This window comes from Rhinopithecus roxellana, chromosome 4 (genome assembly GCF_007565055.1).
Source record: "Rhinopithecus roxellana isolate Shanxi Qingling chromosome 4, ASM756505v1, whole genome shotgun sequence".
Taxonomy (NCBI): domain Eukaryota; kingdom Metazoa; phylum Chordata; class Mammalia; order Primates; family Cercopithecidae; genus Rhinopithecus; species Rhinopithecus roxellana.
Genome location: NC_044552.1, coordinates 6,499,046 through 6,524,998, shown reverse-complemented (window position 1 = coordinate 6,524,998; position 25,953 = coordinate 6,499,046). Strand labels below are relative to the sequence as shown.

Genomic DNA, 25,953 nt, shown 5'->3' with positions numbered 1-25,953 from the left:
CTGCTCCCTAATAGTACCAGCGCTCCTGCCTGGCTCCAGCATAAATGGTTGGCAATAAGTCATTTTTTATTAAAGTTTTAACTGTAGGCAGCAATTTTGCTTTAAAAGGTTTTTCTTTGGAGTGCATTTTTATTTTAAAAAACTAAATACTCTTGGATATGTTAGTATTCAGAAGCAGCAGATTTCAACAACTCACACTTTCTCTGAACTTTTTTTCAACAGATATTTCACATACTAGGGAGGGCCTGAATTCTCAGAATTGTACCTCTATAACTTCATAGCTGCCCTCCTCTTTTAGGGGGTGGGTAGAAAATCCAGCTCACCACTCAGGCTCTTGCAGGTCTGAAGGCTGAAGCGGTGTGAAACAAAGGGTCCCCTTCACTCACTACTCCCAAAGCCGGGAACTATCCGGTGAAGAGTGGCCATGCCATTTACGCGGCACAAGCTGTTCACCTTCACTGGCCATTTCTCTCACTTCTTTAGTGTGTGGCACAGTGCTCCCTAACATCCCACATTTAACGCCCCATCAAGTAAAACAGGAGTGCAGCAAAATATCCAACAAGTACTTGCTCCTAGAAGCAATTCAAACACGTTTTGTTCAATAATGGTTTCATTCCAACTGGCCCAAAGAGAAAAAAGACTAAGGAATTTTTTAAAGCCTGCTTAGCAAGATGAAGCCTCCGAAGGCAGTTGGCTTACATTTAAACACGTACTGCATCAACAAAAGCCATATCTGAGGTGTCAACAAAAGGAAGTCACTCTTATGCTAGAAATAGACCTTAAAAGTAACTAGCTTGGTGCCAATTAGAGGCAGGGCAGGCTTACTTATGCACTGCTGGTTAACACACTCACTCGCCCTGACTAAACCACTTTAAAATCGGGGAGCTATTTTCTAACAACCCTTTTGAAATGCTATTCAGAGATGAACTTTACATTTCTATGTAACTGCAAGATGCTGCTCCCCAACACAGCAACACCAGGCATTTCAATTAAATAATTTTATTGGGGGGAGAAAAAACCACTTTGAGCACCAGAGCAAGAAAAGTGTATTATTCATTCAGTTTCCCAGATCACATGCCAAGAACACAACGCTCAGGGTGGGCCTGGCAGACGGTCCACAACCAGCAGGTGCGTTCAGCTTGAATGGACCGGGGTCCCACAGTGTTTGTGCCACAAGTCAATGGCCTTGCTCACGATCGCGTCTGAGCTGTCCTGGGGAATCTGTGGACAAGCAAACCAGTCTTTGTGAAATTTTAGTGTTGACAACTTCGGTGTCTTCCCTCGTTCGCTGTGGCATAAAATTCACTACCATGGGAGTTTTCACTGTTTTTCAGAAAGTGACAGGATAAAAGGCTTGTATCACATGCTACCTGAGGACATGAAAGGGCTCCAGTGTCAGCCTGCCTGGGTTCAAATCCTGCACTGCTCACTAACTGTGCACCCCCCGGGCGGGTTACCTAAGCTACCTGGGTTTCAAATCCCCATCTCTAAAATGGGGGATATGATAGCCCGACTTCGCAGAGCTGTTCACAGTATGACATGAGATAACCCATGGAAAATACTTAGCACAGGCCTGGCACTGTTAGCCACTTCTGGTTATAATGATGATTATTCGTTTATTCAACACATATTGACTCTGTACTTTATTATAATTTACCAGGCCATTATTCAAATGCTAATACTCTTTTAAAAATGAATAGATTTGGGATTCTGTGAAAATCATTCAGGCATAAGTCTCTTTAATCCTATTTCTTGCCTGGTAAAGGGTATTCCAAGATACATAGGGAGGGAAAAGTTAATTTCATTACCATTGCCTTTTTCAGCAATATGCCAGGTTAATACTGTATATTAATAAACCCAACTGGGATTACACCAGAGACAGTAACAGAAATGAAATGGCTTACAAAATCCTCCAAAATACAGAATCCCTTTTGAACTGACAAAAATTACTCATTGTAAAATGACAGATCTCACCTTTTCCTTTTCCTGACATGACTGCTGATAGTCACATGGAGGATAAGACTCTGGTTCTAAGTGGACACATTCACAAGATGGTCTCAGACCATCATCTCCCAAAGACAGGATGCAAACTAATCCTCAGGCCAACTTTAGGCCAAACTTTTTCAGGGAAAAATGTTTCTTATAATGTAAAAATATACTGTATGATTTCTCTGGAATAATCTAATGTAACAGGAAAATCTGACTTGCTAAGGTAACTTCATTTCCAGATTCAAAATCAAATCAAATTATTATTTCTCTAAAATAATCATTATTATAATTATTCTCTGAAACATTCTAAGGTATTATTTCTCTGAAATAATCTAATGTAATAGGAAAATCTGACCTGCTAAGGTAAATTCATTTCCAGATTCAAAATCAAATCAAAGCACACTTACATTTTCCAGAAACTTTGTTATCTTCTCTGCACTGTTCAGTGCCATAACTTTTATTTTAAAGGTTAATAAAATTTCGACAGCTACAAAAACTAGGATCTTACAGGATCCACTCACAACTTTATCCCAAACCCTACAAAAATAAGGAGATATAATCAAATTACATGAGTTTGAGCATTATGCTTAGCCTAGACATCTCAAACTACAAAATAAAATTTGCTCCAATTTTATGTAAAAGTTTCAAAGAACAACTTTTATGAAATAATCATCAAAACAACAACAAAATACAGAAGCCATTTGAAATCTATTCTGGATACAATCAGCACTAGAAGGAAAAAGGAAAGTTCACTAAAAATTACTGCTCCACTAGGCATCTACCAAAATCATATTCCCTCATGTTGTGAACCTGACATTTTTGAGGAAGAAAAAGAAAATCCTAAACTAATGGTATATATTCTGCTAATATTCCGTAATGCTATAATTATAGCCTACTAAGGGACAACAAAAGATGTACATGAAATGAGATAAATTCAGTTTCATTGCCAGTGATTCTGGGGACAGACTCCTTAAACTTCTCTAAGGGCTTAAGGAGCCAGTTACTGATCTATAAACACTCTAAAATAATAATTCTGATCATTCCCATAACTCCTAAAAGTTGGTATTCTACTTGATACACTTAGTTACATATTATCTTATAATGTTCTCTGTGTACTGCACTATTCAGTGCCATAACTTATTTTAAGAGTTACTGTTCTACTACATCACAAAGTCTTAATGGGTGGCACCTGGACTCCGAAATACCCAGACGTGTCTGAAACTGACTGGAAGAACTTAGTTTGAGTCTCAAATCTTTGACTGCCTTCAGCTTCTTTAAAGATACCATGATGAAACTAATACTAAGATTTCTGCTAGAGGAGGATTTGTCACATTTCTGGAAAAGAGGAGCTGACGCTTATATAAACTCGTGGAGACCATGTGAGGTGTGACTACTTCACAGCATCTAATGCACTGAGGGCCCTCAATTTTTCTAACTATAAATTCAAGAATAAGCGTAATCATGTGCTGTTATGGTAGCTGCTGGAGGGCTGAGCTTCAAATTACTGTATTGTTCTAAAGCAAATTTATACTCTGAGGGATGACCGCATGAAAGGCCAGAACTCTGCTCTAATGCCAAGCCTTCAATATGTCTTCAAAAGACATACTTGCCTCTGTAAACTGGATTCAGGCAAACATCCCGCAAAGCACCTCTTGAACCAGAGATCATAAGGAAGTTTGGGCGCCGCGGAACACATCTTCAGATGAGTCAGCAGTCTGCCATCTTCCAGATTCAAGTATTGTTCAAACGCTTTTGGCTACAGATTAAGCAAGAACAGAGATGATTCATTTCCTGTGTCATAGCATCATCTGATATTATAGTCTCTGATGGAAAAAAAAATTACATGCTGAATTCAAGGAAGTATTAGAAAACAAAACTTCAGAATTATCCAAGTCACTTGTGACACAGCAGTTTCCTAGGTCAGCCCTAACTAAAGTAACAAACCATCCAAGACTGAGGAGTTTCCCAGGACACAGGGCTCTTTCAGTGCTAAAACGGGGGCGGTCCCAGGCAAAATGGAATGGGTGGTCACCCTAATACTAACTTCACTAGCCAGATTCAACAACCTAAGGCAAAAGTCCAAAGCAAAATTCAATTGTTCTGAGGAGCTAAGGAAGGCCCATTATATTACTGGCTGGTCTAACGAGCAGTAGATTATATACTAAGGAAAAAAGGGGGAAAGAGGAAAGGTGAAACCAAAGAAATAGAGTGGGATTAGAGTGGGGAGAGGGCATTAGGAAGAATAAGACAAAAAGTGATGCTGATGAGAAGGGGCTGACCAGTCACCGACTATACATACACTGCCCTGGACTGAGCACCACTGTGCACCAGTGCCAAGCAGGCTCACACAACAGGGATGTCCAGAGGGTGAACTCTGTATTCAACACAAAGGTGCACTAAAATTTCTTAGAATTCAAGGGATAACTCAGAGGGAATAAAGCACCTGGATTCCACTTGGTAGCCTCTGTCTCATGAAGTCAGGTGGCAGCCAACACTAGAAGACTGGAGAGCTAATAAAGCCAGCTCCCCAAACCTGACCAAATCCATCTTGCATTGGCTGCTGTATTTAGGTTGGCTGCTATATTTAGGGTCCACTGGCTGAGAATGGGCTCTAAGAGTCAAACCCTAAAGACCATACTCAATATCTGCAGTACAACCAGAGCCCGCATCACTTAAGCAAATGGAAATGTTTATTTGACTCAATATCTATAACTCTCTGCTTCTGTCAAAGAGGAAATTCATCACCTTTACAAGGTCCACTATAGTCAGAGACTGCACTTCATACAATGAATAAAGTGAAAGGTAAGAGAAAATCCCTGCCTTCAAGGAGCTTACAGCTTGAGACATACAAGTAAAGAGGTAACTACAATACACTGTAATACTGTGATGCTATGATGGGAACAAGCACAAGATGTTGGGTACATCCAGGAGAAAATCCTAACCTGGGCTGTAGGAAGGAGAAGCAGCTTCTCAGGAGAGGTGACATTTGAGCTGACCTCTGAAGAATGGACAGGAGTTAGCCAGGCAAAGAGAGGCCCATATCATAATATCTGGTCCAGCTTTCCCCTTTCTTTTTCAGGATATCTCTTTTTCCTGTTTATCCAACCTCCCTATACTACTCAAAGGTTCCTAGAGTTTCTCACTAACACTGCAGACAACTTCCCAAACAAGGAATTGGGGTTGGTTTTGCAAAGGGGATATATGTACTTTTTTCCTAGTGACTTGGTTGAAAACACACACACTGAGTTATATATTATGTCTCATAGGAAAGAAAATTTCATCCAAAAGTCAGTACAAATAATAGACAAGATGGAGATGTGTGAACATTTTAAAACTATGTATTGCCTTTTTCCTTTATCAGACAATAAGCTCACGGGGGGAAGGTACTGTATCTATTTTGTTCACTGCTGGTTCTTCAATACCTAGCACATCACTTGGCATGGTAAGCACTCAATATATAACTGTTGAGTGAGCAAATCAATACTGTGAATTAATATAAAGCTGTGAATACATCAATCGACATCTTAACAATTGCTCAATGTACATCTTTTTGCCAATATCTAATTAATTTTTTAAACTTTTTCCTGGTTTATTATAGCCTATTATAAGAAATCTTGAAATGATATGAAAGAATAAAGAGCATATAGACATCAAGTATAATCACACTCCCAATGATAACTACTGGTAATACTTAGGTTATAGAGCATCTATCCTGCATACATACAGACACACTTCTCTTTCTTTTATTAGTTGAACTCATACTGAATATATGATTTAGTATTTTTCCGTTTGCACTCAACAAATTGTGGACATTTTCCCAGGTTAATGAATAATCTTAAAGGGTTAATATCCCTCCCAAAAGAGAGCTTTTTAAAGTGGAGAAGGAAAAAAGTCAAGAACTCTATAGGGAAAAAAAAATGCACCTGCCTTTACCCATATAAAAACATGCTCAACCTACTTACAACAATATAAATGCAATATAAAATTCCACTGAAGTATCACTTCCTACCTATCAGAATGGCAAAAATTCAAGACTAATGACATACCATGTTGGCAAGGCTGTAGGGAAACAATCTACTGGTTGTGAGGACGCAAAAGACTATGAGCTCTATGAAGGGGAATTTGGCAATATTTAGCAAAGTAATATATGCACTTACCCTTTGATCCAGCCAATCTATTTTTAGGCAATCCAACTCAATATACTACCAAGCACATGAGAAGCTGCATGCACAAGTCTATTTACCAGTAACACTGTGTATAACAGCAAAAGACTGAAAACATCCCAAATAGCCAACAATAAAAGACAGGTTGAATAAACTACATTCACAATAGAACAGTATGAATATACTAACCTGAGAATATTGTGTAGGCTGGGCCTGGTGGCTCACGCCTGTAATCCCAGCACTTTGGGAGGCTGAGGTGGGTGGATCACCTGAGGTCAGGAGTTCGAGACCAGCCTGGCCAACATGGTGAAACCCTGTCTCTACTAAAAATACAAAAACTAGCTGGCCGTGGTGGCATGTGCCGGTGATTCCAGCTACTTGGGAGGCTGAGGCAGGAGAATCACTTGAACCTGGGAGGCAGAGGTTGCTGTGAGCCAAGATTGCACCAATGCACTTCAGCCTGGGTGACAGAGTGAGACTCCGTCTCAAAAAAAAAAAAAAGAATATTGTGTAAGAATGTACACAGGACAGTAGTATGAAATCATGACAGGAATAAGGAGTATCTCTGTATACTAATATGGCATGATCTCCAGCATATAGCAGGTAAAAAGAACAAGATGGAAAGAATGTGTACTGTATGCTACAGCTTCATCTAAGAAAGAAAGTGAATTCAAATACATACGTGTATATATATTTTTTAATGGAAGGAGCTAATATTTATATTGCCTGACCTTTTTCATACTTAGCAAACGATAGACACCATAGATGTGATTTATTATTGATAGATGTAATTTATTATAACCATAATTATGTCTTACTCCCATTTAGGTTATTTGCAATATTTCTATGACCCCCATATTCTTACTTTATGAAGACAATAAACTATACATCATCAACAGAAGGAAAAACGTGACAAAAATAGGTACTTAATCACTCTGAGAGGAATTTATATCAAACTTAGGAAGAAGCTGCTAATAGTAAATATGAAAAAACCTCTTTAGCAGAGCTTTAAAAAACTGTGTCTATAGCAATAAAACAAAGATCACTTATGTTAATGATTAACACAATTAAGTTTGAGATGGTTTAATAGAAACCTTCCATGCCACACGATTGAAGTTGGCCTCTATTCTCCTTGACAAAGAGAGACCTTGTCAAAAAAACAGAATTCAATATGAAAAGTTTGTAAGGAGAGAGGCTATGATGCAATCCTCGGAATCAGAATAGTATGGCAGAATAAACACATCATCACTCAGGGGTATCCTTATCTTCTTCTGAGCCTATCATTGTCCACCATACACACATTTCCACAGAACTAAGCAGCAACCTAAACTGTGTGTTATAAGATAGACTAAAGACGGTTTCACTAGAGAGAAAAGTGTAAGCAAATCACTTGATGCCTAAATCAAACAGAAAGTGACACAAAGGAAATGTAAGTTTTTTATACATTCTGGATGACTTTTTTTAAACTTCATAACTACTTAAAACTATGTGCTAGACACTGTAATGCATACAGTAAAAGAAGCCCCATTTTTAAAGAGGAAACTAAGGTTTAAGGGACATGAAGTATCTTGCTGATTCTAAAATTCATTTCTGAAAAGAAAAAGGCAAGTTCAAGAATAGCCAAGACATTTTTTAAAAAGAGCAACAATAAGAGACTTTCCTTATCAGTTATCAAAATACGCTAGAAAGTTGTACTAAATAAATCATATGATATTGGCCCAGGAATAGACAAATAACTCAATGGAATAAAAAGGAGTCCAGAAAGAGATATAAATATATATATGTGTGTATATATATGTACATACATATATACAAACACACACATATATATACACACATATATATGGAAATCCAGTATATAAAGGTGGCATTTCAAATCTGTGGAAAAAGGATGAACTGACAAATTCACAGAGTAAGTGCTGTTCTACTGCTTACTAACTGAGACCTTGGTCTTACTTAACTTCTCTGTGCTTCAGTTTCCTCATCTGTAAAAACAAAGATAATATGCTTGAATGAAGTAGCTCACTAACAATATAAATTTAGCACTGCCCGATATGAAGTACATTCTCAGTAACACACAAACCAGAGAGGGGGAAGAAGAAGAGGAGGAGGAGTGACGTGTTGGTAGAAGTAGTGGTGTTGCAAGTGAGTGTAAGAATGAAATCCAGTATGTGTCTGATGCCAATCAGAAAGATAAATCCCTGACAAAGAGCTAAATTTAAAATGTTTAAGCATTTTTAAAAGTTAGGAAAAAACAGGCCGGGTGCAGTGGCTCACGCCTGTAATCTCAGCACTTTGGGAGGCCGAGGGCGGTGGATCACCTGAGGTCAGGAGTTTGAGACCAGCCTGGCCAAGATAGGGAAATCCTGTCTCTACTAAAAATACAAAAATTAGCCAGGCATGGTGCCACACACATGCCTATAGTCCCAGCTACTCAGGAGGCTGAGGCAGGAGAATCCCTTGAACCCAAGAGGCGGAGGATGCAGTGAGCCAAGATCACACCACTGCACTCCAGCCTGGGTGACAGAGCAAGACTCCATCTCAGAAAAAAAAAAAAAAAAAAAAAAAAAGGAGAAAAAAATATATATATATATAAATATATATATATATATTTTAATCTTGGGGTTGGAAAGGGTTAATTAACCAGTAAGACACAAAAAAGCAAAAAATAAAAAAAAATATGCTGACCAATCTCATTGTATCAAAACCTAAAATTCTGTACAACAAACAGAAAGTATTTTCAACAAACATAAGGGATAAGGATAAATATCCAGGGTACAGTTGACCCTCGTTTCCATGGACTCAACCAACCATGGGCGAAAAATATTTGGGAAATAAAAAATGGATAGTCGTGTCTGTACCGAACAAAGTTTTTTTGTCATTATTCCCTAAATAATACAGTATAACAATTTACATAGCATTTACATTGCATTACGTATTATAAGTAATCTAGATTTAAAGTATACAAGAAGAGATATGTAGGTTATATGCAAATACTATGCCATTTTATGTAAGGGACTTGAACACCCATGAATTTTACTATCTCAAGGAGTCCTAGAACTAATCCCCTACAGATCGAAGAGTGACTATATACCAATAACTCTTACAAAGAAAAAAAGTCAACAAAACAATAGCAATATGCAAACATACTCAACTTCACTAGAAACTGAGGACAAGTAAATTAAAATGAGATACCATTTCACCATCAGATAGAGAAAAATGTAAGACATTGATACTATCACGTATTGGCAATGGGGTGGAAAATGGGAAATCTCATCATCTGTTTGGTGGGAGCATAAATTGATATGGCCTTTGGATGAGCAGTCAGGCAGTTTAAATTTTAAATATGACAAAAATAAATGAATAGATTTTACATATGTCTCCCCTCCGCTTGAGCATCTGCTTCTGCTCATAGGTACGAAGCCTAAAGAGATAACGCATACACACAGGGAGCCTGTACAAGGGCATACTTACTCTCAGCATGGATCTCTTATGTTTAAATAGGGGAAATTCGTAACAGGAAATGCTAGGAGTAAATATTTTTTAATAGGTGGTTCTAAACGAGTGCCTTTCAATCTTTAGCTACACTTCAGAATTGCCTGGAGCTTTTAAGAATTTAGAATTCCAGGGCCCCACCTTCAGAGATTCAGATTTCACTTGTCTAGGTGGAGGAAAGGTGATGGTAATTTTTAAGAGCTCTCAGGTGGTACTAATAGGAAGTCAGGGCTGAAAACTAGTGATTTGTCTATACTGCCTTGGAAAGTTTTCCAAGGCAATAAGTTAAAAACAAAAATAGAACTATAGGGCCATATGTATAGTATACTACTACTTAATGTGAATAATCCCAGCACTTTGAGAGGCTGAGGCGGGCGGATCACGAGGTCAGGAGATCGAGACCATCCTGGCTAACATGGTGAAACCCCGTCTCTATTAAAAATACAAAAAATTAGCCAGGCGTGGTGGTGGGAGCCTGTAGTCCCAGCTACTTGGGAGGCTGAGGCAAGAGAATGGCGTGAACCCGTGAGCCAAGATCACACCACTGCACTCCCGCCTTGGTGACAGAGCTAGACTCCATCTCAAAAAAAAAAAAAAAAGAAAAAGAAAAATCATATATACACGCACATAAGAGAATCTTGAATAATGCACACCAAGCTAATGACAAATGTTTACTTCTTAGAAGGGGAAGTGGGCAATTGCAGGGATGGGGTGGTTAGTCCAGGTCTAGGGAAATATGGATTCATCTGAATTGCTTAATTTCTTTTGAGAATGCATTCGCTGCTTATTTTACGAAAAATAAAGGGTGAATTTTTTAAAAATAGTATAAACTATCAAAATGCTACTGACTTATTCAAATATTAAATAAGAAAAGCTAATTAGATCATGGTATGATAAAACTGAGACCTCCTCACTTAATTAGGCAACTGACATAGTTATGTAAGCTCCATTTCCATGCTTAAATTATTTTTACTGAAATCAACAAAGTGGATCAAATTTCAAAATCTTAAAAGTCAAATTTTGCTTAGTTGAAATATATAAAAACTGCTCTTGTAAGTGTTCTCAGAAGCTGAAGGGTCTTGCACATTGCCTTATTAATAATTAACTGCAGTGATCCTCAATGCCCATTCAACCATCATCACTGCCCCGCATCTGATCTTGCACCCTATACCACAGTTACCACTTTCAGTAGAATTTTAAAAAGAAATAACCCAATGATTTAAGACAAACAGATTTATTTTTATAAATGAGATAAATAAGAGAAAAAAAACTAGACAAAAAAAAGAAAATGGCAAAGGAAGACTAGCTTGTGCGATGCAGCAAGCACCATTTAGTTCTCTGCTTTCCCAAGCAAGGCTATGATAGAAACAGCTCGCTGCCTGCCACACTCCCATGTGCTCCTCCTATGTCACTCACAGAGCCCCTGTTTTAGTGGGAGATCACAAGGCTTTTTTTAAAAAAGAACACCTTTCCCTGCCTCTACTATAGACAGGGCAGCCAAGTGATACAGTCCTGGTCACTAACATATAGTTGACCCTTGAGCAACACGGGTTTGAATTGCAAAGGTCCCCTTAAACATGGATTTTTTTCCACTTTTGCCAACCCCTGAGACAGCAAGACCATCCTTCCCTCCCTCCTTCCACTCAGCCTACTCTACGCGAAGACAAAGAGAATGAAGACTTTGTGATGAACCACTTCCACTTCATAAATAGAAAATATATTTCATTTTCCTTATGCTTTTCTTAACATTTTCTTTTCTCTAGCTTACTTCATTACAGGAATATAGTGAATACACATATAACAAAATATGTGGCTGGGTGTGGTGGCTCATGCCTGTAAATCCCAGCACTTTGGGAGGCCAAGGTGGGCGGATCACTTGAGGTCAGGAGTTCGAGACCAGCCTGACCAACATGATGAAACCCTGTCTCTACTAAAAAAGATACAAAAATTAGCCAGGCATGGTGGCAGGCACCTGTAATCCCAGTTACTTGGCAGGCTAAGGCAGAAGAATCATTTGAACCCAGGAGGCAGAGGTTGCAGTGAGCCGAGATCATGCCATTGCACTCCAGCCTGGGCGACAGCATGAGACTCCATCTTAAAAAAACACAAACGGAAACAAAATATGTGTACAAAATATGTGTTAAATGACCGTCTATGTTATCAGTAAGGCTTCCAGTCAACTGTAAGTTATTAGTAGTTAGGTTTTGCGGGAGTCAAAAGTTATATGCAGGGTATCAACTATGCTAGGGTTGGGTCAGTTCTCTTAACCCTACACTACTCAAAGGTCAGCTGTACATGCAGAGAGAAAGCCTAATGGGCCACAGACTTGGCTGGCCTGTCCCTCTTAGTCCTTTGTGTTTACCTTTGCCTTCCCTTTCCTTCTGCCCAGAACACAGAAGGCATGGCCACTGCTCCAAGAGCCACCTTGTGAGCATGAGGGGAAGGATGATGCCTACGAATACTGTCTGCAACCCTCTCCATACTGAGGTTCTGCAGCACCAGCTCTGCACTGCCTGGATTCTTAGCTTCTGGTATTTGGGCTTCCCATTATATGCAGCCAAATGAAAACCTTAACTTATACAGACGGATTACTCTAGACTGGCGGATTCTAGACCAGAATAAGGAATACTATAGAGCAGGATTGGCCACCTATGGCCTGCAGCAGGGCAAATCCAGCCAGGAACATTATTTTATGCATTGTCTAAGGTTGCTTTTGTGCAACAACAGCAGAGTTGAGTGGTTACAATAGAGACCATCTGGCCCACCAAGCTGGAAATATTTAGATTATACGGCCTTTTACAGAAAACACTTGCTGAGTCCTACTGTAAAGGATTATTCATAATTGTAGCAGCCGCAGGAGGTAAGAGCACTCCCTGAAGACCCCCAATACCATTGTTCACTCTCCAATAGCCTAAAAAAAAAAAAGTCCTCACCAACTGGGGTAAAGAATCCCGGTACTTGGTATTTAATTGGTTCACAAAGCGTCGGGTGATCCAGTAACAGTCGACGCTGTCTTCCACCATTTCCTCCATGGCTTTAGCTATAGCAAGAAATACTTCATCTTCTGGCTCCTGAAAGATTAATAATAAATCTCAAGAGGAAGGCGGCGAAAGAGAGGAATACATATTTCTTTAATAAAAAATGAAACCTTGCTCCCTAAATTTTGAAAAGGCTACATTAATAAATCAAAGCGGGATCAAAAAGCACAGAGTCCATCCCTGAAGAGGGGAGCAAGGGGGAGAAAAGGATGAGTAACTACAGGGTCAGTGCTGCTTCTGAATGACCGGGTTTCAGGCTGAGTGTACGGAGATGCTCCAGCTTCTAACATTAAGCCCCTCACAGAGTCAACACAAATGATCAGCAAGTCACTGACTCTCTCCACTCAAAAATATCCTTAGTACTAGGTGAGAATGTCTTTGAAAAGGGTGTAACAAACGGCCCCATCAGTAACCGGAGACATTTTTCAGCACAGTAATTTGCAAATATTGAAGAGCTCCAAAAAAGACTAATAGAGCATTTGCTTTATTTCAAAGCATTCATGCATAGCTTCAGAATTTTGTTCCATCTTAAGCAGTAAAAAAGTTAAAATGTTTCGAGAATCAGAATTTTGGGAATCAAAAGAATAGCATTTCTCAAACCTTGTGTCAATACTCAGAATGCGAAAGTAAACTCTCAGGGAAATTTCAACAGAGAGATCTTAGAAAAACTGGGACCTTATTTGAAAACCTCTTCTGGTTTCAAACACCATATCGTATACAAAAAGCTTTACATTTTCATCTAGGATTTAATAGCTGAAGGATTTTAATGTTAAAAAGAAACTAAGAAGTATCAGTTTCCCCTAAAAAGTACCAACTTAAAATTGTCACTTTAATGTATTATTTCATTCTAAGCCCTTCTTTCAACTTGTTAATATTCTATAAAATGTCAAGAAAAACAGAATTTAAATCATAGGGAATAAATTTTCTCTAAGCATTTTATTAATGTGTCAGAGGAGAATGGAAAATAAGTAGGAAGAAAAGGGAAAGGAAAAATCTCCTTTCCTGGACTCCCGTGCAGTTCTGTGCACTGTGCTTGGCACCCACAAAGGTGGCATATCACTGACTGCTCCAGACCACTGACAGGTCAAGGGAAGAGGACTCAGGTCATCCTTCCTGGCCCTGTGCCAAGCGCTGCTGCACCCTCTTATTAATGAATTAAAAAATGAGGCAGAGTGGGGGCTAAGTATGTGCTATGGTTCAAACATCTGTCCCCTCCAAAATTTATGTTGAAATTTAATCCCCAATGTGGCAGTATTGAGAAGTGGGGCCTTTAAGAGGTGACTGGATCGCGAGGGCTCTGCCCTCATCAGTGGGTCAATTCATAGATTAACAGTTATCACAGGAATGGGACTGGTGGCTTCCTAAGAAGAAGAGAGTCCTGGGTGAGCATGTTGGCACGTTCAGCCCCCTCGCCATGCGATAGCCTGTGCCAACTCAGGACCCTGCAGAGAGTCCTTATCAGCAAGAAGGCCCTCACCAGATGCAGCCCCTGAATCCTGGACTTCCCAGCTTCTAGAATTGTAAGAAATAAATTCCTTTTTTAAATGAATTATCCAATTTCAGGTATTCTGTTATAAGCAACCAAAAACAGACTAACACAATGAGGACCATGACTGGGGAGACGTGGGGTGGCAGAGTCCAAAACACTCAATCACAAGCATATCTGCCTGAGGCTGCAGTAAAGGTGTCTCAGCTTGGAACACAGACAAGCTGAGTAGCGGTGAGGGGGAACCTATACCCTGTCATCTCAATTCCTTGAACTAACAGATTATCTAATTTAATTTGATATGTAATTTAAGAACTTGTGTAGTACTATCAACTTCCCTTTGCCAATAAGTGAAATTTAAAGATGATTGCTTAAATTATTCCAATTATTTTTTAGGGACCTTCTCTCTCTTGATAAACATAATAAATACAAATGATCTTTATTAGCTCTAAGGTTTGTCCATGGATACCCCATCATTAACTTCAAAAAATATAAGATATGCAATAAAAATAAATTTTGTAAAATAGGAGTGTTCCAGAAAATCCATTTGAACAATTCACTGTTTAAGCCAAACAAATAACACTTTAATTTCATACTGATAGAAATAAAGAAGGAAAAGGGAAAACTTTTTCTTAGAGAAGAATGCCAACTAATACATGCAAAAAGAATGAGGGAGTTAGATCACCATCTGGCAACCAGCATGGTAAAAATTGGTTCAGGCAAGAAGAAGAACCGTTAGTGGATGGCTATTTACAAGTCTCAAAGTACTTCCCCACAGTTACTTATTAATTACAAAGAGGAAAATAGTAACCTTATAGTGGAGAAACTCCACAGACACCATCTTACCCAAGTGATCACAGTTAGCAGCAACAGTAATGAGTCTCACACTTCTGTAGTATTCCTGCCAATAATGCGTGACCAGAGTTTAACCATGGAGAAACATGTGACAAACCCAAATTGAGAAATGCTCTATTGTCCAGGGCTCTTCAAAAGTGTCAAGGTCATGAAAGACAAAGACTGAAGAACTGTTCTGTTCCAGGCCGGGCACAGTGGCTCACGCCTGTAATCCCAGTACTTTGGGAGGCCAAGGCGGGTGAATCACCTGAGGTCAGGAGTTCAAAACCAGCCTGACCAACATGGAGAAATCCCGTCTCTACTAAAAATACAAAAATTAACCGGGTGTGGTGGTGTGCGCCTGAAATCCCAGCTACTCCAGAGGCTGAGGCACAAGAATCACTTGAAACCGGGAGGCAGAGGTTGTGATGAGCCGAGATCGCACCATTGAACTCCAGCCTGACAAAAAGAGCAAAACTCCATCTCAAAAAAAAAAAAAAAAAAAAAACTGTTCCAGATTACAGACTAAGACATGGCAGCTAAATGTAATGTGTGATCTGGAACTGGATCTTGGATCAGAAGAAGAGCATCAGTGGGACATCAGCAAAATCCCAATGAGGCCTACAGAGTAGCTCCCCGTATTGTGACTCTCTGGTTTTGATCATTACATTATGGTTGTATGAGATGTAACATTTGAGGACACTGGGAGAAGGTATTTGAGAACACTTTACTATTTTTGCAACTTTTTTCTACATCCCACATTATTTAAAAAGTTAAAAAATAAAATTTTTTTAGAAATCGTCAAATGAGAATACTCATGAGCGAAAGTTCAATAAGGAATAGGATATTTACATAGCGGTTTTCAAGTGTCTCCCCACAAAGAGAAACAGCAATTAAAAAGGAAAAAATAAACAATTTCCAGTGGAAAACTCCAGCAGGCACCACCCTCGCCAAATGATCCAAGCTAACACTATCTCTTATGGGGCAAATCCACACTATGTGCCTCCTGATAAGAGTCACAGAAAAGGAGACAGCATCACCCACCTGGTATCCCCGCCAAAAATGAATAGCCTGAATCTAATCAGGAGGGAGCACCAGACAAACCTAAATTGAGGGGCTTTCTTCAAAGCATCTGATTATGCCCTTCAAAAATGTCCAAGCCATGAAAGATTAAAAAAAGACAGAACTGTCCCAAGTCAAAGGAGACAAAAGCAACATGATCAGCCAGTGCAAAGCCTAAACCAGGATCCAATCCTCACCCATAACTTTGACTGTTTGCTTATTTGTGAAGGCATTATTGGTCAAATTCAAATGGAGTTGGTAGATGAGATATTAATATTGTATCAATGTCAACATCTTAGTTTTCAGGACTGTACTATGGCTATCTACAGGGGTGTCCTGTCTTTAGGAAGTGTACACTGAAGGAATCTGAGGTAGCAGGGAACCCTGTCTGCATCTTATTCTCAAATGATTTAGGAAAAAAAAAATGTGTTTAAAAAATACATTTTAAAATGACGAAGCAAAACAGATGCACATAATGTTAACAACTGGAGAATCTGAGTAAAGGGTATATGCAAATTCTTGGAAATATTCTTGCAACTTTTCTAGAAGTTTGAAATTACTTCAAAATAAAACGTATTTTAAAAAAACAAAAAATAAGAAGGTTGGGTCAGAACGTGCATGGCCATGAATGCCAAGTAAAGATGTGTCACTTTTACACTAATAACAATAGGGAGCCACCAAAAGTTTCTAAGGCAAACATGATGTAATCAAAGGCTGGCGAGACGGAACAGTCTAGAGTTGAGTTTAGTGCCAGACAAAAGCGACCACTAACCAGTGGAAAAGAGGGACTTCGAGGTAACTTCCCAGACTCCAGCTGATACATGCGGAGATAGACTTCAGCCTGAGGTGTGGCATCACTAACAAAGCGAACGACTTTCAGGGCATGAAGGACATCCGAGTACTGCTCCTTACGATACATCATCACCTTGGCATGGGACTCATGGTGTGGAGGCAGGATTCCTAGAGAGAATAGGAAAAACGAAAAAAGGACAAAATACTGAGCCATCACTCCAAATCCCTCATCCATGAAAGAGGATGCTGTGAGAAGCGACCCAACACAGTTAGGCTAGAATTCACACAGATATTTAAGTACCATATAGAATCTCTTTTAGAAATTCTCACTATAAAACAATCTTAAATGTGAAATATTATCAATGTTTGAATGCTGAGGCATCATTGATATAAGAACACTGGCAAAGCCCTTGAATAAGTGCACCGCATACATTCAAGATTAACAACCACATCAATTATAACAATGGTTTAATTTAATTTATGGCAGCCTCAGGCTGCCTTTAGCTCCCAGAGGGTCTCACCCTAGTCTTTGTACTTGACCCCTACATCTCAGAACCACCAACAGCCCACTGAATTCTTCTCTTCCCCAACAGTTAAAACTTGCTCACTACATATCCTATCCTCCAGGTCACAAAAGACCTTAATCTTCATTGGTGAGGTCACCTTACATGACATTTCTATGATACATTAAGCTCATTAACCCATTTTAACATGGTGTCATATCCTTTTTACAAACAAATGGCTCTGAGAAAACATAGTGGAAAGACCACTAGACAGGCCAGCCATCCGGGCTCCAGCCTCGGATTGGATAATGCTAGGACTCTCAAAAAACACAGTGGAAAGACCACTAGACAGGCCAGCCATCCGGGCTCCAGCCTCGGATTGGATAATGCTAGGACTCTCAAAAAACACAGTGGAAAGACCACTAGACAGGCCAGCCATCCGGGTTCCAGCCTCGGATTGGAAAACACTAGGACTCTCAAATGTGTTTGTCTTTCTGGGCATTTGTTTCCCCATCTGTCAGAGGCAGGAAACGGGATAAGCATTTCACCAAATGCTTCTCCACAGAATGCTAACCCCAAGAGAAAACAAAATGCCATCGTCAAACAGATTTGGGAAATGGTGACAATGAATTTTCATGGCTCTAAGTTTTGCCATAAAGAAAAACATTTTAGGCCAGGTATGGTGGCTCATGCCTATAATCCCAGCACTTTGAGAGGCCAAGGCAGGCAGATCACTTGAGCCCAGGAGTTTGAGACCAGCCTGGGCAACTGAGTGAAGGTATCTGAGAAACCCTGTCTCTACAGAAAAATTAGCCAGGTCCGGTGGCACATGCCTGCAGTCCCAGCTACCCCTGAGGCTGACGTGGGAGGATCACCTGAGCCTGGGAAGTCAAGGCCATAGTAAGCTGTGATCGTACCACTGCACTCCAGCCTGGGAAACAGAGTAAGACCCTGTCTCAAAGAAAACAAAACAAAACAAAACAAAAAAACATTTTATTTACTCAAGCCTCATTAAACTTAATGAGGCTCCACAGAAGCACAGACTCTGGAGCAAAGTTGCTGGGTTTAAATTCCAGCTCTACAATTAACTGGCTGGGTGGTGACCTCTAGCAATCACTTTATCTCCCTATGTCTTAGCTTCCCCATCTGAGAAATGGGAATAACAATACCTAATATCATACAGTTGCTGAGATGAATAAACAGATCAATATACACAAAGCATTCAGGAGAGTACTCGGCAAACACTAAGCTAGTGTAAGTGTTAGCTAGTACATTTGACTGTGAATCCCTCTTTGGTGCAGGTTTAGTATATAAAATGCCACAGGTTTAGTATTCTAAAGAACACCCCAGAAAACAAAAACAATAGTAGCTAATATGATACCATGTCAATATTAGAAAAAAAAACTTGCTTAAATGTTCTTTTTCCTGAAATAAATCTTTAACTCATCATTGCTATGAGACTGTGAGCCAGGCTTCCAGAAAAGCCAAGGGAATATGCTAAGAGTCTCCTACATCTCGGCTAATACAGATTAAACAGCTGTGACCGAACCCTCATCACACTTCTAGAGGCAGCACGTTAACCCTTAAACCTGTATTCTAAGGGCTGGTCCTCAAAAGCCTCTTTCTGATATTTAACTAAAATAGTATCAGGAAGTAGGCATTTGAAGTAAAGATCCCTAAATAATCAAAACTCTGGGCTAGGAAGAGTCAGGCTGTGTCCTACACAGCACGACAGGCTCTAAACTTCCAGTGCCTTTTCCTCAAAAAATAACTATGACATGATAAAGGAAGGTGGGCTGGGCGCGGTGGCTGACGCCTGTAATCCCAGCACTTTGGGAGGCCAAGGCGGGTGGACTGCCTGAGCTCAGGAGTTCGTGACCAGCCTGGGCAACATGGTGAAACCCCATCTCTACCAAAATACAAAAAATTAGCCGGGCGTGGTAGTGCGCACCTGTAGTCCCAGCTACTCGGGAGGCTGAGGCAGGAGAATCACGATCTATCTTACCTTCAAATGAGTTTCACAAACGTAAGCTCAAATCCTAGCTCTGCCATTTACAGGCTATAATGCCTTAGGCAAGTTATTTAGCCTCAGAGTCTTTTTCCCCACCTGCAAAATTAGGATACCGATACCTGCCTCACAGGGGATTCTAGAATTACTCTGTACAATCTGTGTAAATGACTCTGCCTACTGACAGGCACACAGGGATGCCCAATAAGGAGCAAACGTAGTTTATATTCTTCAAGGAATTTAGTCCTCACCACTATCTTACAGTCAACAAACTATAAGTTTTTTTTTTTTGGAGACAGAGTCTCGCGCTGTTCCCAGGCTGGAGTGCAGCGGTGCCATCTTGTCTCACTGCAACCTCCACTTCCTGGCTTCAAGAGATTCTCCTGCCTCAGCCTCCCGAGCAGCTGGTACTACAGGTGCATGCCACCACGCCCAGCTAATTTTTTGTATTTTTAGTAGACAGGGGATTTCACCATGTTGGCCAGGATGGTCTCAATCTCCCGACCTCGTGATCTGCCCTCCTTGGCCTCCCAGAGTGCTGGGATTACAGGTGTGAGCCACCGCACCCAGCCAAAAATACTTTTTTTATGAAAGAAAAGGAGGATGGTAATGGATAGGAATTATATGCTCCAGCAGGCTCAGCAATGGTAGGGGAAAGAAAATCTTGGGCTCAGAAGGGATGCTGCCAGTTACTCATGGCACTTAATTCATGTTTTCCTCCATAGAAGCTAAGTAAGATCAGTTTTCCTTCTCATTCAGCCACTCACACCGCTGGAATTTAGTCATTCACACTTCTAGGGAGTATTAAGTCTCCAATTTCTCTTTGACTCATCAGGAAGTTATACCTCTATAGCTGAGAATCACAAAATATTACAAATGTAGAGCTAAAAACTAGGAGTAATTTAGCTCAAAAGCCTCAGTTTATAGATGCAAAAAATGAGTCCCAGAGGGGTCGCCTTCCTCCAGGTTACCGAGCTGACAGCAAAGCCTAAACCAAGTCTCATTCCTCCTAGTCCAGTGCTCTTCCCAGATCCTGTCTCAGGAACATACACTATTTTCTCTTCTATAGTATCATTAATAGAACAGAAAATAATGAGCGGTAATTGAACCTCCTGGGGAAGATCTAATATTCAATAAAAGGCCTAAACAAATTTTCCTTGTTCTGACTGATAAGATAGCAAATGATCCCATTATTCAATATTTTTGAAGATAAATCTTCCAACTCCTGGGTCTCATACCTAGAAGCACCTTCCATACCAACGCACGGTACATGGACGGGAGAGGGAACCGCTGACTAAAAGTACAAAGTTTCTCTGTATCTAGAGGAAGAAGAAAACAAGTGTTAGAAGCTTTTCATGCTGATCACAGTATGTCAAAGCACATTTCATTTTTTAAAACTGAAAGAATAGTTAAGACATTTCTTCAGGGGATGTCTACCATATGGTCAGTAAGTTTAGAAGAAGTAATACTAGTCTGATTTCTAGCCCAAGACTTCTGCCAACTAAGTTATTTAAAAACAATTTGCGGCCAGGCGCAGTGGCTCACACCTGTCATCTCAGCACTTTGGGAGGCTGAGGCGGGCAAATCACGAGAGGTCAGGAGTTTGGGACCAGCCTGGCCAACATGGCAAAACACCATCTCTACTAAAAATATGAAAATTGGCCAGGTATGGTGGCACACACCTGTAGTCCCAGCTAGTCAGGAGGCTGAGACAGAAGAATCACCTGAACCCAGGAGGCAGAAGTTGCAGTAAGCCAAGATCATGCCACTGCACTCCAGCCTGGGCAACAGAGTGAGACGTTGTCTTAAAAAATAATAATAAAAATAAAAATAATTTGCATTTTACAGCATTGGAGATGCATTTTGCATATATTACTACATTCCCTATAACAGTGGTAGTTACTAATTACAGGGTTATTTCATTTAATTCATATTGCAAGCCTGTTAGGTAGTTCTTGTTCTAAAAATGCAGAAACTGAAGTTCAAAGCAGTTAAATGATTTGATCAAACTAACACAGCTAGTAAGTGGTGCAGTCCACCTTCAAAACCCTACATTTTCCAGTAAATTACAGTTAGTTCCCTGACCCTCAATTCTTCTACTTATCAAAGGAGAATACCAGACATACTGAAGCAAAGACTGTACAGTTGAAGATCAAAGATAAGGTGAGAAATGTTTCAGAAACTTTAAAAGTACTCTATGCAAATAAAGTACTATCTTTAAATATGGTTCAGTTTATTTTACTTTAGTCAACAACAGACCTTATTCAGACTGGCTTAAAATAAACTAAAATGTCAATATACAATGCACTTAGTACTTCCATAGAAGAGAATCATGGGCTGAGCGCGGTAACTAATGCCTGTAATCCCAGCACTTTGGGAGGTCAAAGTGGGTGGGTCACTTGAGGTCAGGAGTTTGAGACCAGCCTGGCCAACATGGTGACTGTCTCTACTAAAAACACAAAAAATAGCTAGGAATGGTGGTGCATGCCTGTAATCCCAGCTACTTAGGAGGCTGAGGCAGGAGAATCGCTTGAACCCAGGAAGCGTAGGTTGCAGTGAGCCCAGATCGCACCACTGCACTACAGCCTGGACAACAGAGTCAGACTCGGTCTCAAAAAAAAGAAGAAAAAAATCATGACCAGAGTTATTGCAAATTTACCTAGATAATACATGAAAACATATAGATTCAATAAAAGAAAAAATATTAACGATTTTCTTAAGAAACCTTTCAAAAACTTCTGACTCTCAGTGAAATACAAATTTGAAAAATCTATAACTTTGCTCAAAATACACCATTCTGCTTCAACATGTCACTAAAAAATACAACAAGCAACCAATGCTTCTGGATATCTTTTAAGAAAATACTTACTTCAGAACATGTGGAATGACTGAGAACCAATGTGATTAATTTTAAAAAGTACTCACCCAGACGGTCATCTTTCAGGAGAATTTCTAATGATTTCTTTTCTTCAACTCCACGAAACCCCACTTTCTCATAATATACTGAACGAAAGTTTCTCTGAGAGTCGTCAGTCATATTTCATTCTTGGAGGAGACACAGAAAAATAGAGACGAAGGGGAAAAGTGAGTGTAGAAACAGTGAGTCAAGAATTAGAATAATTTTCAATGATGTTCTTCACCTTTTCAATAAATCTGATGTACCCTTGCATAGGACCCAATATTAAAGATTTCCTTTCACTCAGTTCTACAACCATCCACCTATGCATCTTGGCCAAAAGCCAAGATATAAGTTAAAAGTTCTCTGAGCTGCTAAAATAGATGGCACAAGGTTTATGCACTAGGTTTCCCACTATACCTATGAGTGCCTAGCACAATAGAACATTCTGTAGTTATTATAAATGTGCAAAGAAAAAAAAATAAGTGAAATGGAAGCCAGGCAAGATATGTCAAAAAAAATTATAATCGAACAGTATACACTATGATTTCATTGTTTGTTTTTTACAAATTTCATGTATTTTAAAAATTAACACTCTATTCCAAAATGTTAGCAATGGTTATCTTTAGGTAGTAGGATTCCAGATGATTTTAATTTCCTTTCTTTAGCTTAGTTATATTTTTTTTAACGGGCATTTTGCAAAATGAAAAATTGTTATATAAAAGTAAAAAGCCACGAGTTCCTTACTTTTCTTTTAAACACAATTCTATTAAGTGTAACTATCAAAATTCAGAACTTACAACAGACAAATTGCATTAAATTATAACGAGAAGAGGGTAAAGAATGTAACCGATTCACAGTGATCCCAAAGTCAGAGTTGAAGACAGAAAAACAATTTAAAATCTATCGCAAGAACTCAAAAAGCTCAGTAGTCTCAGGTTCCTTCACAGGAACCTTCATAATACTGGAGGTAACTCAACCAAAAAAAGACCAAGTTAGATTTGGCGTTTCAAGAACAGAAAAGATGTGATGCATTTCCCAAAAAAGCACGGCACTGCCTCACGCAAATACTTCCAGGCTCTGTGCACAAGGGTAAATCTTTAGGTTTAAAAATCCTGAGACGTCCCCAGTGAGCAGGGGAGGGCTTCCTTCCTTACTGAAAAGATATCCTCTGATCCGATCCAGTCACAGGAAAGATTAGGATTCGTTTAGTAAATGAAATGCTAAAGGGCTCTGAGCTTTCGGGAGCAGATGTCTTAAAAATAAAAAAGTCAGCAGCATAAGACGCATAATGAGTGTGGGGATTTATTTTTTTTAAGGCATCCAAACAGTTGCATGACGATTCGGTCGGTCCCTGTTGTCTAAGGACACCCATTCTTAGATTGCACTACAATGACAAAGGCATCCTCTAGGAGGAAACATTGCAAATAAAATCTCCTGCCCATGCGCGTCCACCTGATGGGAAAAGTAAAAACACCTTGGTCCAAGACCCCAGGTCCCCTTCTCTCTATGATGGATGCTTCACCTCTAGAAGTGGAAACACACCCGGGTTGAGACTAAGTGGTCCGGGAGAAGCAGAGGAAGCCGTGCCCTTTGCGCTGACCGACCGCCGGGCAGGCGGGCACCGTTGGGGCCCAGGGCCAAGAGGGGCGAGTCCTGCGGGAAGGAGGGAGACGGAGGGACACCTGGGACACCCGCGCGCGACCCGACGACCCGAGAGACAAAACTCAGCACCGCTGCCGCCGCCGCCGCCGGATGTGACATCACTCCAGGTCGAGCGGCGGGCACTGGGCGGGCGCATGCGCAGAGGGCGCGCGCAGGAAGCTCCACCCTCACTCGGGGAAGCTCGGGTTTAGTTGGTGAAACCCGACGGGATAAAGGGCTAGGCTCACCTCCAGGCTTGTGTAGTTTCTCCCACCCTGGGCACCCGGGCCCTTGCTACCCCGCAAAATCTCTCGACCATTTACTCCCGCCGTCCGAAGGCGCGTGCCTGGGTTGCACTGCCGTCTCCGGCCCTCGAGGTTCCTGCCTAGGGGAGACCCGAGCCCTAGGGCAGTACTTAAGCTGCCTGCGTGCAGGACCCGAGTTTTGCTTTTGCTAATTTCCTCCCCACCCCGTGTATGTGGGAATAAATGAAGACCATCTGAACGAGAAGAGCAAAGGCGTCAGCCACTGTCCCTTGCCTTTAGGGAGGGACGCAAGGGCAGAGAGAGGAGTGGGGACGCTTTCTGGTGGACAAAAGGGAAGGCTTCAAGTGTGCGCAGACCGGAGTCTGGAGGCGGCTCCCTAGAAGTGGAATATCCCAGGGATTGGTTAGGGGGCATAGTTGCCGTTCTCTGGTTGGTCCTAACTTGGAAGCAAGGACAAAAATTAAGAAAGCTATCAGTTATTAAGTCCTGGCCACTTGAGCCCAGTTGTTACAGAAGTTATTGTTCAGCTTGCTAGACTGTTGCTAGAGACGGCAATCGGGCTTCCTGCAAGTCTGATTGAGAGCAGGAAGGCTCCCTGGGTTGCTTATTGTAGATAACGGACTGGTTTTCTAGGCAGGTTGCTGCAGGTTGTGGGTTAGAGATCTGTTTTTATATTAGGTTTGGCCATTGTCTTAGTATATTCAGCCTCTCAGGTAAAATACTATAAAATGGGAGAAAAATGAAGGTTAAAAAAAAATGTGCTAAATACAAGCTCCGATTTGTTATTAGTAGGTCTAACAGAACAAAGTTACTCTTTAAAGTAGCTACTAACGCTTACAAATGCTTGCTTTCTGTTTCTGTGCTTGCCTCACTGGTCCACCGGCTGAGCAGCAGTGCCCAAGTAGGTTTTTAAACCACCAGGGTTTGAGAGAAATTCCCAGTGTTGGGTATCGTCCCTTTGAAAGTCCAAATCTCTACCAAATAAACCACACAGATGCCAATCTTTAGAGGAAACTTAGGACTATCCACAATGCAGAAGTCCAGTTATAGTGCAGACAAATGTGTGGTATAATGGCTAGACAGAACTTAAAAATGAAGAAACGTGTGGTGGTTGAACTCAAACACTGACGCCCCTCCCCACCCCCTTACCACCACCATCTTTAGTTCCTCAGTACTGGGGTACTAAACCTTACTTGGGTAGTGTTCACAGGAGTAAGCAGAGTTCTTCAAGTTACCTTACACAGGTTCCATTTACTTGATCTAAACCTTGGGCCGGTCACTAACTTTTACAATTTCCTTTTCTTGTCTTTAAAATCATCACCAGGACTGGGCACGGTGGCTCATGCCTGTAATCCCAGCACTTTGGGAGGCTGAGGCCGGCGGATCACCTGAAGTCAGGAGCTCGAGACCAGCCTGGCCAACATGGTGAAACCCCATCTCTACTAAAAATACAAAATTAGCCAGGCGTGATGGCGCACACCTGTAATCCCAGCTACTCCGGAGGCTGAGTCAGGAGGATCACTTGAACCCAGGAGGCGGAGGTTGCAGTGAGCCGAGATGGCACCACTGCACTCCAGCCTGGGCAACAACAGCAAAATTCCGCCTCAAAAAATAATAATAGAATAAAATCATCACCAATAGTGGTGATTATATAGAAGGTGGGAAGGGTTAAGTGAGAAAGTATGTAATGTACTTGGCATGGTGCCTGGCATGTGGCACAGTAGGGATATATGTGAATTGGCTGTGTCAAGATCAATTAAAAACACAAAGATGAGTC

The 25,953-nt window shown here is 40.6% G+C and overlaps 1 protein-coding gene across 3 annotated transcripts; it reads right to left on the bottom strand.

Annotated features, from left to right (window-relative positions):
• Positions 1 to 983: 983 nt before the first annotated feature.
• On the bottom strand, positions 984 to 24,069 carry TBC1D7 (TBC1 domain family member 7). 3 transcript variants are annotated; one of them, XM_010357132.2, is made up of 8 exons: positions 23,812 to 24,069; positions 22,296 to 22,415; positions 20,609 to 20,689; positions 16,840 to 17,027; positions 12,581 to 12,718; positions 3,600 to 3,745; positions 2,397 to 2,526; positions 984 to 1,221 (listed from the first exon to the last, which is right to left on the bottom strand). In XM_010357132.2, exons 2-8 carry the CDS (start codon positions 22,405 to 22,407, stop codon positions 1,135 to 1,137), a joined length of 882 nt encoding a protein of 293 aa, XP_010355434.1. In that variant the 5' UTR covers positions 22,408 to 22,415; positions 23,812 to 24,069; the 3' UTR covers positions 984 to 1,134. The 3 variants fall into 3 exon arrangements, with proteins under 3 accessions (XP_010355434.1, XP_010355436.1, XP_010355435.1); XM_010357134.2 differs by having other exon boundaries at positions 23,952 to 24,069; XM_010357133.2 differs by having other exon boundaries at positions 23,792 to 24,031.
• Positions 24,070 to 25,953: the final 1,884 nt, after the last annotated feature.